This window comes from Lepus europaeus, chromosome 5 (assembly GCF_033115175.1).
Source record: "Lepus europaeus isolate LE1 chromosome 5, mLepTim1.pri, whole genome shotgun sequence".
In the NCBI taxonomy this organism is placed as follows: domain Eukaryota; kingdom Metazoa; phylum Chordata; class Mammalia; order Lagomorpha; family Leporidae; genus Lepus; species Lepus europaeus.
In genome coordinates, this window is record NC_084831.1 from 22,113,937 (window position 1) to 22,129,909 (window position 15,973).

Below are 15,973 nucleotides of genomic sequence, written 5' to 3' on the forward strand. Positions count from 1 at the left end.
GTGCCTGGGAAGGCAGCAGAGGATGGCCCAAGTCCTTGGGCCCCTGCCACCCATGTGGGAGACTTGAATGGAGTTTCAGGCTCCTGGCGTGGCCAGGCCCAGCCTGGTTGTTGTGGCCATTTTGAGAGTGAACCAGTGGATGGAAGATCTCTCTCTCTCTCTCTCTCTCTCTCTCTCTCTCTCAACTCTGCCTTTCAAATAAATAAATAAATAATCTTGAAAAAATAAACCTGTTTGGAGGCTCTCTATTGCCTTTGGGGTGCAGTCCTTCCCCCTATCTCCCCAGCTCCGTTGCTTGCTGTAGCTCTTGCCTGTCTGTCTGTCCAGCCCCTTGTGTTGTGTCCCTTGCCCCTTGCATCCTGTGACCTGGCCAGCCTGCCCCATTTGCTAGAGGCCCCCTAAAAATCCCTTGCCTGCCCCCCCAGCCCTTGCACTGGCTGTCATTTCTCCCCAGAACTCTTAAGCTCCACCCCCTCGCAGGTGAACTGGTGCATCTTGTTCAGCTCTCAGCTTGCGGTCTCCCTGAAACTTCCCTTGGCCATGCCCTGTCCTGGCCCAGGAGGCCGGTGGGGGTTGATCGAATTTTCACACAGCACTGTAATTGTTGTGATTACAGTTTATCCATCCTGTCCCCCTTACCAGAGCATGGGCTCAGCGAGGACAGGGACTGGGTGTTGAGTCCCCCCCTGAACACTCAGTACCCCAGCACGGCCTGGCCTACCCAGGCAGAGTAGATCTGTGTGGCTTCAGAGGATGGATGGAGTGGAGTGGGTCAAGTTCAGAGCTGGAGATGCCAGATGGGGGCGCACTGACTCCACTGAAGGTGGAGATTAAAGAGCTAGGGTTTTCCCTCCAGGAATCTGGAAAATTCTGCTGGGGATGGCCTTATGTTGTGGAAAGGCCACGCGGAGAGGGTCGTCAGGAGCTGTGACTTGGGGAGGTGAAGTCCCTGGCAGCCAGAAGGGAGCAGGTCCCCTGCCTGCTGTGCTCACCTCCGCCCTGTCTGTGTGCTGTTCTCTGGCCCCAGCCGCAGCAGCTGGCAGGGCCCGGCCCCCAGGCTCAGCCCTTTGTGATGAGGCCTTGGCAGTTGGTGAAGCATTGAGTCCCCAACGGTCATCCTGAGTCTCTGGGGGAGGAGCCCTGGGCCAGGAGCGGGAGGGGAGCTGACTGGCAGCCCCTCCTCCATCAGCCCCAGGCCTGTCCCGGCTGCTTGAGAACTGGAGGGAAGGAAGGAGACCTGCTTCCTGCGGTGACACTTGCAGGTGTGTGGATGTGACCCTGACATCCAAGCAGTCAGGGAGTGTGTGTGTGTATGATTGTAGCTGTGGGAACAGGGCTTGTGGCGTCTGGCGGAGCATCTGATCGTCTGGTTACCCTGGTGTGGTAGAGTCTGAGCTTGGGTTAGGCTTTGGGCCCTGGAGAGTCTACGGGGCTGAAGATCCAAGGTTCAAGTTCCTAGAGTTGGACAGGCAGCTTTTTTTTTTTTTTTTAAGATTTATTTTATTTATTTGAAAGAGTTACAGAGAGAGGTAGAGACAGAAAGAGAGGTCTTCCATCTGATGGTTTACTCCCCAGATGGCCGCAATGGCCAGAGCTGCGCCGATCTGAAGCCAGGAGCCAGGAGCTTCTTCCGGGTCTCCCACATGGGTTCAGGGGTCCAAGGACTTAGGCTGTCTTCTACTGCTTTCCCAGGCCATAGCAGAGAGCTGGGTCAGAAGAGGAGCAGCCAGGACTAGAACCGGCGCCCATATAGGATGCTGGCACTTCAGGCCAGGGCTTTAACTCACTGTGCCACAGCACTGGTCCCAGGCAGCTGTTTGAGTGGCTGATGTCTCAGTATCTAGGTGAGGGTGTCCCAGGATCAGGGTGTGGGAAGGCAAACAGGATCCCACAGGGCCTATGGATGTGGAGGTGAGTGTGCCCAGGTGTCTGAGAGCGCTCAGGTTAGGGGGTGGGCAGTGTGGAGTGCCTCTGTGTTGTGTCCAGGTGCCTGGATGTCTGAGTGCCAGGGTACCCATGCACCTAGCCACAGGATTCTCATGAAATAGTGTGTCCAGGTGCGTGTGAGCACTGGGCCCTGTGTCTGTATGTTCAGGTGTGGAAGAGTCCCTGTGTCCCGTGAGAGTCTCCATTCAGGAATGCAGTGTGCATGTGTGGGTGTGGGTGGGAGTGTCCTGACACCCCCTTCCCTGGGGCCTGCCTCCTGATCGGTCTCAGACCCAAGGCCAGGGTTTGCAGTCTCCATGGCTGGTTGCTAGTGTCAGAACTTTCTGTGGGAATGTTCTGGGGCAGTAACCCCTTGTTCACATGTTCCATCTCCATGGAGTTGAAATGAATTAAAATAAGCATTGAACCCTCCATTGCACTGGACAGATTGCAAGTCCTCAGAAGTCACGTGGGACTCATGGCCATCATCAGACCCGTTGGTGCAGGGCGAGGATGTTTCCACCAGCCCAGAAAGTTCTGCCCAGTGCTGGTCTACAGGCGCAAGGGCTGCAGCATTGTCGGGGGTTGGGGAGCACTGCAGGGAGTAGCATTGGTTGACCGCATGGACTGCCCCCCAGCAGCTGTGGAGGAGGTTATGTTGACGCCTCGGCTTCCTATCCAGCCTTGTTATTTCCTGCCTGGGCTCCTGCAGGAGCCCCTCCTTGGTCTCCACTCTGCCACCAGCCTCTTGCGCTCCGATGCTTTGACACCCTGTGACCACAGTGACCCCTCTAAGGCAGACAGGACACTGTGCCTCAAGCCGAAGGTTCCCCAGCCCCCACAGGATGAAACCTACCCCGAACGTGGCAGAAGAGGCTCTGCAGGGCCAGCCGTTTCTTTTCCACATGGCTTCACTTTATGCCCTTCCTCTGATAGCCCCACTCCTGCTGCCCACCAGGTGACCCGGGCTCGCCAGGCCACCTGCCACGCCCTCTCTCACCTCTCTACCTTGGCACGTGCTGTGCCTTCTGCTGAGAGCCTCCTCCTCACCTCCTGGGGCTGCCCACGTGCTCAGCCGTCAGGTCCATGGTCGCTTGCTCTGTGAAGCCTTCCCAGCCTCTGCTATGCTCAGTGGGTCACCCTTCTCCCGTAATGCATACGTGACAGTGTGATGCCACTGTCCTCCATCTCCTTTCCCCATTAGGCTGAGTCTCTGTCGTCTCTGGTCCCTAGGACCTTGATGTATGTGGCAGGTGTCCCCTAAGCGTTTGCATCGATGTGAACCTCTGGTGCATGGACAAGGCTTGGAGGGGGTGGTGGGAGGAACTGGGGCTCCAGAGGCCAGGCAGGGGTGAGCCTCCTTGTCCGGCTCTGGGCAGGGGCTCCTACTGCCTTCAGGATGGCTGGGGGAGGACTCCGGAGGAGACAGCTCAGAAGACACTGCAGCTGGATGACTCAGGAGGTCTTGGCCAGAGCCCCAAGGTGCAGACCCCAGGGCCAAGGGCTGAGTCAGCAGGGAAGAGGAGGAAGGGGTTTTGTTTAGCTCCTGAAGTTTGGCAATGTAAGGGCCAAAGCTGGGGAGACAGACTGGGGTGGGGGTGTTGGACAGAGGCCTCGCTGGGGCTATGTGGTGGGCAAGGTCACCTCTGGGGCTGGGGGAAGCTCATGGTGCAGATGTATCTGGGGGTGGGACAGCTCAGGCGATGAGGGGACAGGTGGTGCTGGGAGGACAGCTGAGGGTTGGGGACAGGTGGGGATGGAGAGAACGCAGATGTGGGATAGCTGGAGGTGACAACTGGGAGGTGTCAGGAACCTATCTGGACAGGAGAGGTGGGTCTGAGCTGGCAGAGGAAGAAGGGCGTTACTCAGAACGTGTGCATGTGGACCTGCGTGGCTGTGTGTGTGTAAATATGGTTTGTATTGAGAGTGAGGTAGTGGAGAGCATGGGCTCAGGGTCTAGACCATCTGGGTTCTGATCCTGATTCTGTTGCTTCTAGCTGTGTGAGACCTGGGCAGGTCCTGCCCTCTCGGAGCCATTAGTGTTCTCATTTGTGAGACGGCCATGGTGACTGGGTCCTCTGCATGGGCTTGTCGTGGGGGTGCATTGTGTATTTATACGCATCTGGTTTAGAACCAGCCAGGCACACAGAAAGCACTGTGTGTTTGCTGTTATTAAGTGTGTGTGTGCGAGCGTGCGTGGGGGCAGCCTGCATGCTCAGAAAAGCTTGTTCTTGGCTTCTGATGAAGTCTGGGCCTTGGAGTGAGTGCGGGTGGCCAGGCTGGAGGGATGGGCAGTGACCAGCCAGGTTGGCTGAGTCTGGCTGTCCTCTCACTTACTCCCCACTGTTCATCTCACCTCCTCCCACCTTGCGCCAGGGCCTAACCCAGTAGGTCTCCCTCCCCTGTCCTGCCCCTCACCGCCCCGCCCTGGGCTGGGGGCCAGGGGTTGAGCTTTAATCATCCAAAAGCTTTTCAGCAGAATCTGACTTCATTGTTTGCCCGCCAGCCTGCTGGTGCCTGGCTAGACATAAGCACTGTACAATGGGCTCAGTTCTGGACTGCTGGCCTCGTGGGCGACAGTGGCTTCATCCTGTGCCCTTGGAGAGTCACTGGGGCGGAAGATGTCGGCGAGTTGGGGTCAAGGTGGGAGGAAGCCCATGGGGCAGATGAGGCCCCAGCCGGCCAGAGCTGTGGGCACAGGACCCACCTCGTTGTCGTCCACTAGCTAACTGCATGGCAGCACGGCTGTGGCCCGCCCTGCGTGTGTGCTCTCTGGGTTCCTGGGCCCAGCACGCTCATACTGCCCTACTGTGTGTGTGACCGTGCCGGGATCCAGCATCGCTAGGGGTGTGTGGGTGCTCTTGAGTTCCCTCTGCTTTGCCCCCCGACCTGTGCCTCCATCCAGCAGTTGTCCTGCCTGCTGGCGTGTTGCAGCCCCCTTCTGTGTGGCCGTCCTCTGCTGGGTGGTGAGCGTCGCACTGGGAAGGTGGATTCTCCTGGGGAACCGGACGGAGCCCCTCCTGCTGCCCCACTGCTTGCCACCACCTCAGGCTTTTTGACAGCCACACTGCATGGCGGCCTCATTGAGCTTTTCGGTGCCGTACTGCAGGACCTCACTGGGCAGTCTACACTGCCCTGGGCATGTGGGCCTTCTGGGGGTTTGGGCCTAGCCCCTCCACTGCAGCGCTGCACTGTGCTGGCCAGCAGGGCATCTCCACCCTGCATTGTGTTCCCACAGCGGGCATCTGCTTGGCATCGGCCATGTGGGCTTGCCCAGGTCACTGCCTCCTGGTCCAGCCCGGTGCTGCCACTCACTGCCCTCACCGCCCTCGGCAGCAGCTCAGCCTTCCGCTGTGTGAGCACCCTGGTGTTGTCTGGGATCCTGTCCCAGGTTTCCCTCGGAGCCCCAGGTGGGCACCGTGTTTGCATCAAGTGTCCTCCCCCCAGTGCACCCATGCCCCAGCCTGCACAGACCTCGGGGAGGCTGTGCCTCCCCTGCACTGTGGGATCACTCTGCTGCACTGGGGGTCTGGCCTGGGCTTTTCCCGGTCATGGTGTCAGTGCACTGCACAGTTACTGCGATGGGCCTCTCCCCTGCCACATACTGCTCTTGATGTGCCCTCCCCAGAGCCTTTGAACTGAATCCACTGTTCCAAACGCGCCTTTACTGTGTACCTTAGCTGTGCTGCTTCTTGTGCTGCGCTGGAGTCTACAGCTGTCTATGCCCCGGGACTTCCCTGAACTTGTATTCTGGGCTGGGTTGCTGCAGCCAGCAGTTGCCTCTGCAACCCTCTGCATCCTTCCCTTGTCCATGTCTCTGCTGCCCTGCATGCCTGCACTGGACACACCCTTGCTGCACGGAGCGCCTTCCCTTTCCCCCAGCCCCGTGCTAGTGCCTGGAGAGGGAGAAGAGCCAGGTGTTTCTCCACACACCTGTGGTGCAGCGGCCCCAAGCACCTGCCCAGCGTGCCATGAAGTGCACTGCCGTGGTGGCCACAGGCCATGCAGGGCTGGCTGCAGTGCTGCCATGCACGTGGCATCTCCACGCTGCATCCCAGTTCTGCCCGGTTCTGCCACGCCAGCCCTGGTGTCTGTCCTGGGGCGTGTGCGCACTGTGTGCAGCTCCCCGTGAAACTGCTGCATTGTACCCTCCACATACGGTGCTGTGGCACTGCACGGCCGTGTCTGTCCACAGTTCCTTCACTAAGTGTAGGCTTTGCACTGCACAGGCTGTGGCATCGCCCCATGCCCCTCTGTCCTGCCCGGTGTCTTTATCTGACCCAGGTGTCTGTACTACAAGGGATTTGTGCACTCTGCCCACCTTGCCTCGATGCTTTGCCTCTGTGTGCACCTGAGCAGGACCTTCCCCTCATTCTGCCGATATGGCTGTCCTGTTACTAACTCTGGGATTTGCAATGCCTATCAGTGAGATGAGGGGTGGGCGTGGCATAGATTCACCTGCTGCAGTTGGCTTTCTGGCATCCTCAGTGGAGATGGTAGGAAGTTGGCATTGCTGGGCTCTGTGTTAGCTCTGGTGAGTGGTGCCAGTTTCACTTTCTCTCCCTGTGGCCCGACCCTGGGACGTCTTCCTGGTTGTGGCCATGCTGAGCCCTGGGTGATTAGAAGGTGGGTATGTTGCTGCTAGCCCTGGCCATGAATCATTGCTCATCAGTTGGTTGGGGCTCTGGCGGGCAGCTCTGGGAACCCCAGCCCAAGTCTGGATGCATTGACCTGGCAGTGAGTGTGGTGAGGTAGGCTGGCCCCGGCCTCTGAGCTGGAGTCACAGTTCTTGAGCTAGGTACGGCTGGCCAGTGTTCTATTATCTGGAATTGTGGGGCCCCATAAGTGCAGCCATTTTTAGCCATCTTCTATCCAGAGGGCTTGGGGAGGGGTTCAAAGGCAGGAGGGACAGGGAGGAGCTTGGGAGGTAGAGATGCAGCTGTAAGTCGTTGGGGTGGAGAATCCAGGGTAGGACTGGGGTGGGTGAGGACGTCCAGGAGCAGGACCCGTGTTGGTTCCCGGGTTGGAATGGGCCAACTCAGGACAGGGGGACAGCTCCAGGTGATGAAATGGACCAGCCTTGTCACCGGGGTCGTATTTGGGTTTCCTAGGTTAGGATGGGGGCTGTGCCTGGTATGTGGTAAGATCCTAGCTCCTACATGTGGGAGAAGTTTTATTTCTCTCCAGGGCCACCCTTGGGAACTGGATGTTCTGTGAACAAAGCAAAGGGAACAAACATCTGATGGCGAACAGGCTGTGCTTACCCAGGGTCTTCAGAAAACAGGAGCAGCTGCAGCTACGGTGGGCAGAGGGAGCATGGCGCACACGCACACACATGTGCACACACACGCACATGCACAGCTCCCCTTCACCCCGCCACAGATGTGTGTACCCCTTAGCACGTGCCCGCCGCTGCTCAGACGTGTGCGTCTGCACACCCAGTGCTCACACTCGCTCACCTCCACACCCGTCCCCCCCAGGGGCCCCCTCTGCCCTCACATGATCCTTGCTCATGGGCACTTCACACTGCTGCAGTTGGAATAGCAGGCGCCCTTCTTATCTCACAGGTGAGGAAGCAAGGGGCAGAGAGAGCCAGTCACCCGCCAGCGATCACAGATGGACCCGAGGCTCAGCAGGAATGACAACCAAGTCTCTTGTTGAAGACTTGAAACCTGGTGCCAGGCTCTCCTGTCACTCCCACAGCCGTGCACGCACGCTCACACACACAAGCACACCGGGCAGCATGTGGGAACTTGCACGTGCAGATGTGCGTTCCCCTCCTGCAAGCCTCCAGAGCGAGCTCTGTCCCTTAGCTCACCCCGTCCAGAGCCCAGCCCAGCCGGATGTGGAGAGACCATCCCCCTGCTTCCCAAATTGTGGCGGGCGGTTGCTCAGGCAACCGCCCGGCAGATTGGGGAGATTAGCGGAGGAATGTAGCTTGGCCAGTTGGAGCTGGGGCTGGGGGAACAGTGGGCGGGGGTCCTGGCTGCTTTGGAGGCCTCTGCAGAGATGGGGGGCCCAGGCAGAGACCTGCTGGCCCCCTGTGCCTGGCCTCAATGGCACCGTGTCTCCAGGCTCGGGCTAGGCTGGGGAGTAGGAGTGGATGTGTGTGTTGTGACTTGGAGTGGGTGCTGTTTGCATCCAGGACAGGAATGTGAAGCCCCTTCTCTCACTGGTTCTGGGGACCTCTGGGTGGCTTGGCTCCTGGTGTGATCTCTGGAGAGGCTGCCTGACTGCTCAGGGCCTGTGGGGGGTGGCACTTGTCTCACCTGACTCTGGGCACTTCCCTGCTCCACACCTGCTGTGGCTCCCCAGTTCAAAATGAGGCTGGCCCCCTCACCTTGGCATTCAAGGCCTCCATGATCTAGCCTCAGCTCCCTCCCTCCGTTGTCTCCAGCCAGTCTGGGTGCTGGGCTGTGTGTTTACTACCACTTCCTTCTTTCCCTCAAATGCCCTCCCATCCACCTCACCCACCAGAGCGATACCAGCACCTGCGCTGCTGGTGGGCAGCCTCCTCCAGGAAGCCTTTCCCTTCTATGAACCCTCCCCTTCCTGGCCTTGCCCGTCTCTTGGTCTCACTCCTGTACCCCCATTCAGACTGTGAGGCCCCTGAAGGCAGGTGGAATCTCGATCATCTTTGCGTCTGTAATAGCGCCTGCTGGGACCTGCTTTGTTGTGTCAGGGACAAATGTCCTGGGAATGACACTGAGTGTGGCCCACAGGGGATGGAGATAGGGCTTTCTTCTCTCTGTGCCTGGCCTCCTGGAATAAAGTGGGTGGTTTAAACGCCCATTTCTGCTCTCTGTGGCCGCATGGCCTGGGCAAGCGGCGGCATCTCTCCAAGCCTATTTCTCTGTCTTTGGGGTGACTGTGAATGTGTACCCGCACAGGTGGTCATGTGGTAACTGGCAGGCCCCTGTGGTGGTGCGGTGTGGGGGACGTGTCGGTGCCCTTGTCGGTGTTAGTGGGACCCAGAGGGATCCTAAGCTGCACTTCTGCCCTGAACTCAAGGTCTGAGTTAGTTTTTGCCCCTGGCCTCTGGCAGGAGTTGGGTCTTTTAAAGGGGGCTGGGACTTGACTTTGGGGCTCCAGAGCCGTCCAGGCTGGAGGAGAGGGGGGCTTTTGGCAGGGCTGGGGACAGCTGATTGTTCCTATCCCAGTGAGAGCTGGGGAGGAGGTGTCAGGGCTGTCCAGAGATGAAATCTGTAAGGGTTGTAACTGCAGCTAGGCCTGGCCCAGACACACAGGGCTGGATGGACGTGGATTGGCAGGAGGGTGGCACTCCAGGTGGGCTCAGTCAGCCTGGGCTACCCCCTGGCGGGGGTGAGTCGTAGGGATTATTTGGTTGGGGTCAGGGGTCATACTAGCTGGGATCAACCGACCTGGGGTCAGTCAGTCTGGCGGTCATTTTGGCTGACGTTAGATAGCCCAGGTGTCATCTGCCCAGGGACAGTCAGTTGAGAACACTCTGGCCGAGGCCAGCCTACTAATTGGTCACCAGCATGGGTCAGTCGGTGCGGGGTCCTGTGAATGGGCCCAGCCCATCTTGGGGTTGCTCCGGCTGAGGTCAGATGGTCTGGGTGTCACTCGGAGATCCGTCTGTAGTCCAGGCTGGTCACATGGCCTGGCTCAGCATGGACCAGAAGAAGCCAAGGAGTCAGCACTCTCAGATTTACCCCAGGCCATGAGTGGGCAATCTTGGGGTAGCTGCCTTACAGTTTTTGAAGGAAGAAGGACCTGAACCCCAGGCAGAAGTCAGCTGTCTTCTGACCATCCTTATTGGCCATGTGCTCTCTCTGTGATGCACTGTGGGTCATTTTCTAGAGGGAGAGCTGAGGTCCTCCCAGCACCAATGGGGTTAAAACTTACCCTGTCCCTCTCAGGTCATAGGGCATGCTGCCGCCCAGGGCTCTACAGGCATGAAGGGGCAGCCAGGCCTTCCGGGTCCTGCAGAGAATCTTCTGTTACTTTCTGCACCGCTTGGTGCCAGCCTCATGCCCGCATCTCATCCTTGCACACTGATGGAGTGCAAGACGAGCAGAGCCCCGACAGTGGCGTGCTCCTCTGTGTTACGTCATGGAAGCAGCTAGAGAAGCCGAGGAAGCCACGGAGCCCCCAAAGCGTGGAGTCACTCTGCCCGTGACAGCACCACACGCTGCGCCTGCTGCTCCCTGGTTCCCGTCTGCCCCCTTTCTCTCCTCTTCCTGAGACTGGGAAGCAGCTCAGGTTTGCTGTATCTCCTACAAAATCGTTTCCCGGTAGGAGGCACGGACTTTGGCGTTGGAGTTCAGACCCCGCCTCTGTTCCTCATGGAGGCTCCCGCAGCACATAGTAGCAGCTGCTCTTTGTTGAGCACTTCCACGTGCTAGGTACTGTGCTATGAGGGCCACTGCTTTGAGTGCTTACCAACCCCGTCTGTGCGTGGGGAAACGGGCTCAGCTTGCCCACGGTCACAGGAGTTAGCAAATTACAGAGCCAGGGTTCTGTCCCTAGTCTGTCTGGTGCCACAGCGCCCTCACCGAGCTACCATGCTGTACTGTGGACAGATCCCTGCACCCCTCGAAGCCTGTCACCTCGTCTGTCGAATGGAAGTACCAGGGGCTGGCAGGCACCCAGGACAGAGCCTGGGCCAACTCGTGCCTGCTTGTTCGCCACTTGCTCAGGCGTTTTGCTGTTCTCCGATGCTTCAGCCGCCTCGCAGGCACTGAGGTTTGGGGGTGGTTGCAGGCACCGGTTTGTAGCTCCTCTCTGAACTGGCCATGTTCCCGGGTTTATTAGGTGCTGGGCTCAGGGCTTTGATGAGCCAGCTGAGAGCCGTGGGCCTCGTCAGCAGCCAGCGGCCTCACCTCCATTGCAATCCCCCCTCCCTCCCTCCCCTTCTCATTTAAACGGCTTCATATCCGTTCCAAATCATGGCTGTTTGCTTCCTCAAGCCACACACTGCTCAGTGCACACAAGACTGTGTTTTGTGTGTTCTGTTCCTGCACGCAGAGACCTGAGTTGGCTGGCTTTGGGCAAGGCCTGAATCCCCTGCCATCTGTGGAGTACAAATAATGCCTTATCCTCCCCTCAGCCCACACGGGGTTTCGTTTTCCATGGTGTCAATTATCTGGGGTCAACTGTGGTCCAAAAATATTGAATGGAAAATTCCAGAAATAAAAATCTCCTGAGCTTTAAATAATGTTTATTGTTATACTTGTTCTATTTTAGTATTAGTTTTTGCAATTCACCTCTTACTGTGCATCATTTATAAACTTAAACCTTAGCATAGGTAGGTATATACAGGAAAAAGCACAGTATATACAAGGGTACTTCAAAAAGTTCCTGGGAGAGTGGAATTAAAAATATGAATTTATTTTGGTGCAAAAACAATTTTGAAATCCATGCATAGTTTTTTTTGTAATATGCATTTTCTACATATTATATGCAAACTTTTTTTGTACTGAAATTTTTTTTGCCTCAAAATAAATTTGTACTTTTTATTTCAGATGGAGAGAGAGAGAGAGAGAGAGGGAAAGCTCCCGTCTCCATTACCCAAGTGCCTGTGATGGCTGGGGCTGAGCAGGCGGAAGCCGGGGGCCAGGAACTCAATCCAGGGGTCCCATGGGGGCGGCAAACACTTGAGTCATTACCTGCTGCCTCCCAGGGTGCACATTAGCAGGGAGCTGGAAGGGAGAATGGAGCCGAACCCAGACACTCTGATACGGGATGCATCCTAACCACTAGGCCCAACGCCTGCCCCAGCCCAGACTTGCAATTCTGTTTTCCCACAGACATTCTGAAGGACCCTCGCACTGGGTCCGGAACCATCTGTGGTTTCAGGCATCCCTGAGGGCCTAGGAATGTATCCCCCCAGGGGCAATGGGTCAGTTTTAGTGGCGTCTGACGTGGAGAGGAGGCCCGGATGTGCTGCTGCACTGTGGTGTGGGTGTTGTGCTGGGCTTGTCCTGAGCCTGAGTCGATTGGGGGTGGGGGTGGTTGTTTTCCTGGAGGTACCGTCAGGCTGGCTTGGGGCCCACTCTGTCCTCTGGGCGAACCCCGAGGAGCAGTCAGGAGACCTGGGCTCAGACCTCACCTCTGTCCCTAGCTGTGTGGCCCTGAGAAAGTCACTCAGCCTCTTGGGACCTCAGTTGCTCTGTCTATGAAGTGGGGCTGGTTCTAGTCCCGTCTCATGAGTTGTCGTGGGGTTCTGACGACACAGCAATAATGATAACTGTCTGTGCTGAGGAGGGTCTTTTAAAATTCTTTTAAAGATTTATTTCTTTATTTGAAAGAGTTAGAAAGAGAGAGGGGAGGGACAGAGAGAGATCTTCCATCTATTGGTTCAATCCCTAGATGGCTGCAACCGCCAGCACTAGGCCAGGCCGAAGCCAGGAGGCAAGAGCTTCATCCGGGTCTCCCGCATGGGTGCAGGGACTCAAGCACTTAGGCCATCTTGCGCTGTTTTCCCAGGCGCATTAGCAGGGAGCTGGATGGGAAACAGAGCAGCGGGGACATGAACCGGCACCCATATGGGATGCCAACGTTGCAGGCGGCGGCTTTACCCACTGCACCACAGCGCCAGCTCCTGAGGAGGGTCTTTGAGGGTGATGAACAGTGGGAGGTCCTTGGGAAGTGCCTGGGAGTGGGTGGTGTGGGGGAGGTCTTGGTATTGGGATGGAGGCAGGGTAGAGGAAGAGGGTGGAAGAGGGGGAGTTTTGTGAGTTGGAGGGAGCAGTGGGGGAGGGTCCTGGAGACAGGGAGGGGAGGGGAGTGGGTCTGGGTGGAGGGACACGAGAGCAGCCCCAGGAGCCTTCCTAGTGGGCAGCCCTGCCCCAGCCTGGGCTGAGCCAGCTCTGCCTTCCCAGCCGGCTGCACCTTCGAGGAGGTGAGCGACCCGGCAGCGCCCTGCGAATACAGCCAGGCCCAGGACGACGACTTCCAGTGGGAGCGCGTGCGGATCCAGCCTGGCGCCCGGGCCCCTGCGGACCTGCCCCACGGTGAGCCTCCTCTCCCGCACCGCACCGTCCCGCTCTGTTCTCTCGCAGAAGCAGTTCCTGGCGCTGACTGTGGAGCTCTCCAGGCGCTGTCTGATCCTGCATGTCAGGCAGTGGCTCTTGTAAAGCCGGTGCAGGTTCAAGTAATCAACGCCTTTATAGCTGAGGGTTAAACCCCTTGCAGCTTAGCTCAGGCTCCGCCCCACTCCGCCAGGCTTCCCTACTTTGTCCTCCCCTGGGAGGCCGTCTTGTGGGTCTTGGGCAGATGCTGAGGGAGCAGTGACATCAGGGCCCGATGTGTGCAGAGCCTTCCTCTGCCTCATCTTCCTGCAAGTCCCAGATGCTCCCTGACTTCTACCCTGCTGCGCCCCCACTTTGGGCTGGGGTACTTTGGGCATCCTGAGCATTGGGCTGCGAGCCAGGAGACGCGTTTTGTGGATTCTAGTACGGGCCTCCTGCTCTGATTTTGGCCCTTATGAAGTCATTCCAGAGGCTTGAAGACATTTACCGGCTGTGTGACCTCGGGGAAGTCACTTCACTTCTCTGAGCCCCCATGATCCTAACTGCAAAATGGGGAGAACAGCAGCCTACTTACAGGGTTACTAGATAGCACCTATAAAGTGCAGAGGACCCGGGGCGGGGGTGTTGGGGCTTGGCTGTTTAGGTGCTGTTGTTGGGGGTATATGAGGAGACCCAATAACTAGTACCCCTCTTCACTGGGTGCAGAATCGACTGGGAATTAGGAAAAGGGTAAGGCAGACAGAGGTTACTGATAGGGGCTGTGTCAGAGGATGTGACAGTGTGAGAACCTAATGGGCTTTCTGAGTGAACCCCAGGACAGGGCAGCCTAAAGACCCCTCGCCTTTCCCCTATCATCGTAGTGACCCAGGGCTCCCAGCATGGCTGAGCTGGCATCTGCTGTGGCACGGCACCCACCACGGCAGGGCCCCTGGGTGGGCCTTGCCACCCCTCAGCGCCTGGCACACAGTGGGCTCTCGCGTCCAAGAGAGAGGATTTGACTTCACCTTTTCCGGTCCTGACCATCCTGGGCAGGCACTGCCTGTCTTTCTCTTACACTCAGAGACCCAGCCCATGAGCAAGGGGAGTGAGAAATGTACCTGCTGCTGAGTCTGGGGCAGGTGGCAAGTGGGACAGGGACAGGAATGCACGGGACAGAGGCGGAGGGGTGTGGAGTGACAGCAGAGAGAGGCCGAGGGGCGGGAGAGGCAAGAGGCACATGAGATGCGAAGGAGTAGCAGGGCACACCCCCGTGCTCATGGACGTGGCCCAGAGAGACCTGGTTCGTGCCCCTTCCTGGGCTGGGTAGCAGGGCACACCCCCATGCTCAAGGACATGGCCCAGGGAGACCTGGGTCATGCCCCGTCCTGGGCTGCGAGTTGTGCTTACCTCGTGGCCAGGATGGACCCAGGAGCCGCCTGCCTCTGCAGCTTCCTCCTGGCTCACAGAGATGAGCAGGAGCCCCTTCTGTGGAGTCCCTGGGGAGCCCTCCTGGGGCTGGATCTGAATGAGTTTGTGCTGGCCGGCAGCCAGGTCTGGGAGGCGGCTGTGCTGAGTGGCTGCCGTGGGAGGAGCCCCAGTGGCAGCTCCCCAGCCTTCTTCCCAGCCAGGTCCTGAGGGGTCCTGTCAGCTTCTACCCACGTGGTACAGCACACGGCCTGGATCTGTGGGGAAGGGGCTGGGCTGCCTTTCTCCACATGGGACATCAAGCGAATCTGTATTGCAGGAAGTGAGACTCGGGGGGTACGGACTGGAAGTGAACGTCCTTTCATTCATGCTCTGTCCTACATTTCATTCAGTGTAGGTTCAGAGCCTGTTCGGGGATGGAGTAGAGCCCCGAGACTTCCCAGCCTGGTGCATCACAGACGTGACGTTCACGATCCCAGGCCCAGGAGGGAGGCCTTTGGAAGAGGCGGCCCGGGGTGGGGGGGGTGCTGTGCATGCCAGACATGTGACTCCTGAGCTCAGTCCATGCCCCCGGGGACAGCTGGAGCCAGGGGAAAGCTGTGGTTCAGGAACTGAATGGCCTTGGACTGTGTCCTGTAGCCACTGAGGGGCCAGAACGAGTTTTGAGAAAGTCAGGTCTGTGTTTTTTGCTGCACTTCCTCCTCTTTGGGAAACAGATGCCTTCCCCAGGGAGGCAGAGCAGGGACCAGAACTCAGAACCAACTCCTTTGCTTCTGCCCCTCCTCTGTGTCCCTCCCCTCACCCCCAAGATAGCCTCACCTCCTGACTCTTCCTCCTCTCTTCCCAGGCTCCTACCTGATGGTCAATGCTTCCCAGCATGCCCCGGGTGAGCGGGCCCACGTCATCTTCCAGAGCCTGAGCGAGAATGACACCCACTGCGTGCAGTTCAGCTACTTCCTGTACAGCAGGGATGGACACAGCCCAGGCATCCTGGGCGTCTACGTGCGCGTTAACGGGGGCCCCCTGGGCAGTGCTGTCTGGAATATGACTGGATCTCACGGCCGTCAGTGGCACCAGGCGGAGCTGGCCGTCAGCACCTTCTGGCCCAATGAATATCAGGTGGGCTGGGCCCAGTTTGTGGTCAGCCTGAGGCTGGCATTAGTCTGTGTTAGGTATTAGGAGTCCATCTGCGGTCACGGGCAGGGGTCAGTCCGGGTCCAGCATGAGAGGTCATGATTAATAGGAAGAGTGAGGGATGAGTTGGAACTGTGCCCACCTGGAGACCCTGCCTGGCTGGAAGGGTTTTGCTGCCTGTAGGGAACTATGCAGGTGGGCTGGCGCCTGTGGCCTGGACCTTGTTGGCTGTGGTTGCTCCCACTGGTGGGTTTGGTAGGGAGGGCTGGTGTAGGCTGGGCTGTCCTCTGCTGGCTGAGGACGCCCCTTGAGGGCACGTCCTGGGCCGGGCAGGAGGGATGTGGGCGTGACCGGGGCCCTTCTGCCTCGGCAGGTGCTGTTTGAGGCCCTCATCTCCCCGGACCGCAGGGGCTACATGGGTCTGGATGACATCCTGCTTCTCAGCTACCCCTGCGGTGAGTCCGGGGCGCAGGGCTGAGGGGTGCCCGCGGCCGCCGCTCCTGCCCAGCTCA

At 58.3% G+C, this 15,973-nt stretch overlaps 1 protein-coding gene across 1 annotated transcript in view; it reads left to right on the plus strand.

Moving 5' to 3' along the window:
• PTPRU (protein tyrosine phosphatase receptor type U) overlaps positions 1–15,973 on the plus strand; it is an 87,390-nt gene that overhangs the window by 3,012 nt on the left and 68,405 nt on the right. Inside the window, exons 2-4 of the mRNA XM_062190829.1 lie at positions 12,774–12,905; positions 15,175–15,446; positions 15,835–15,916. Of these exons, the coding sequence (XP_062046813.1) occupies positions 12,774–12,905; positions 15,175–15,446; positions 15,835–15,916 (486 nt within the window). The remainder of the gene's footprint in view (positions 1–12,773; positions 12,906–15,174; positions 15,447–15,834; positions 15,917–15,973) is intronic.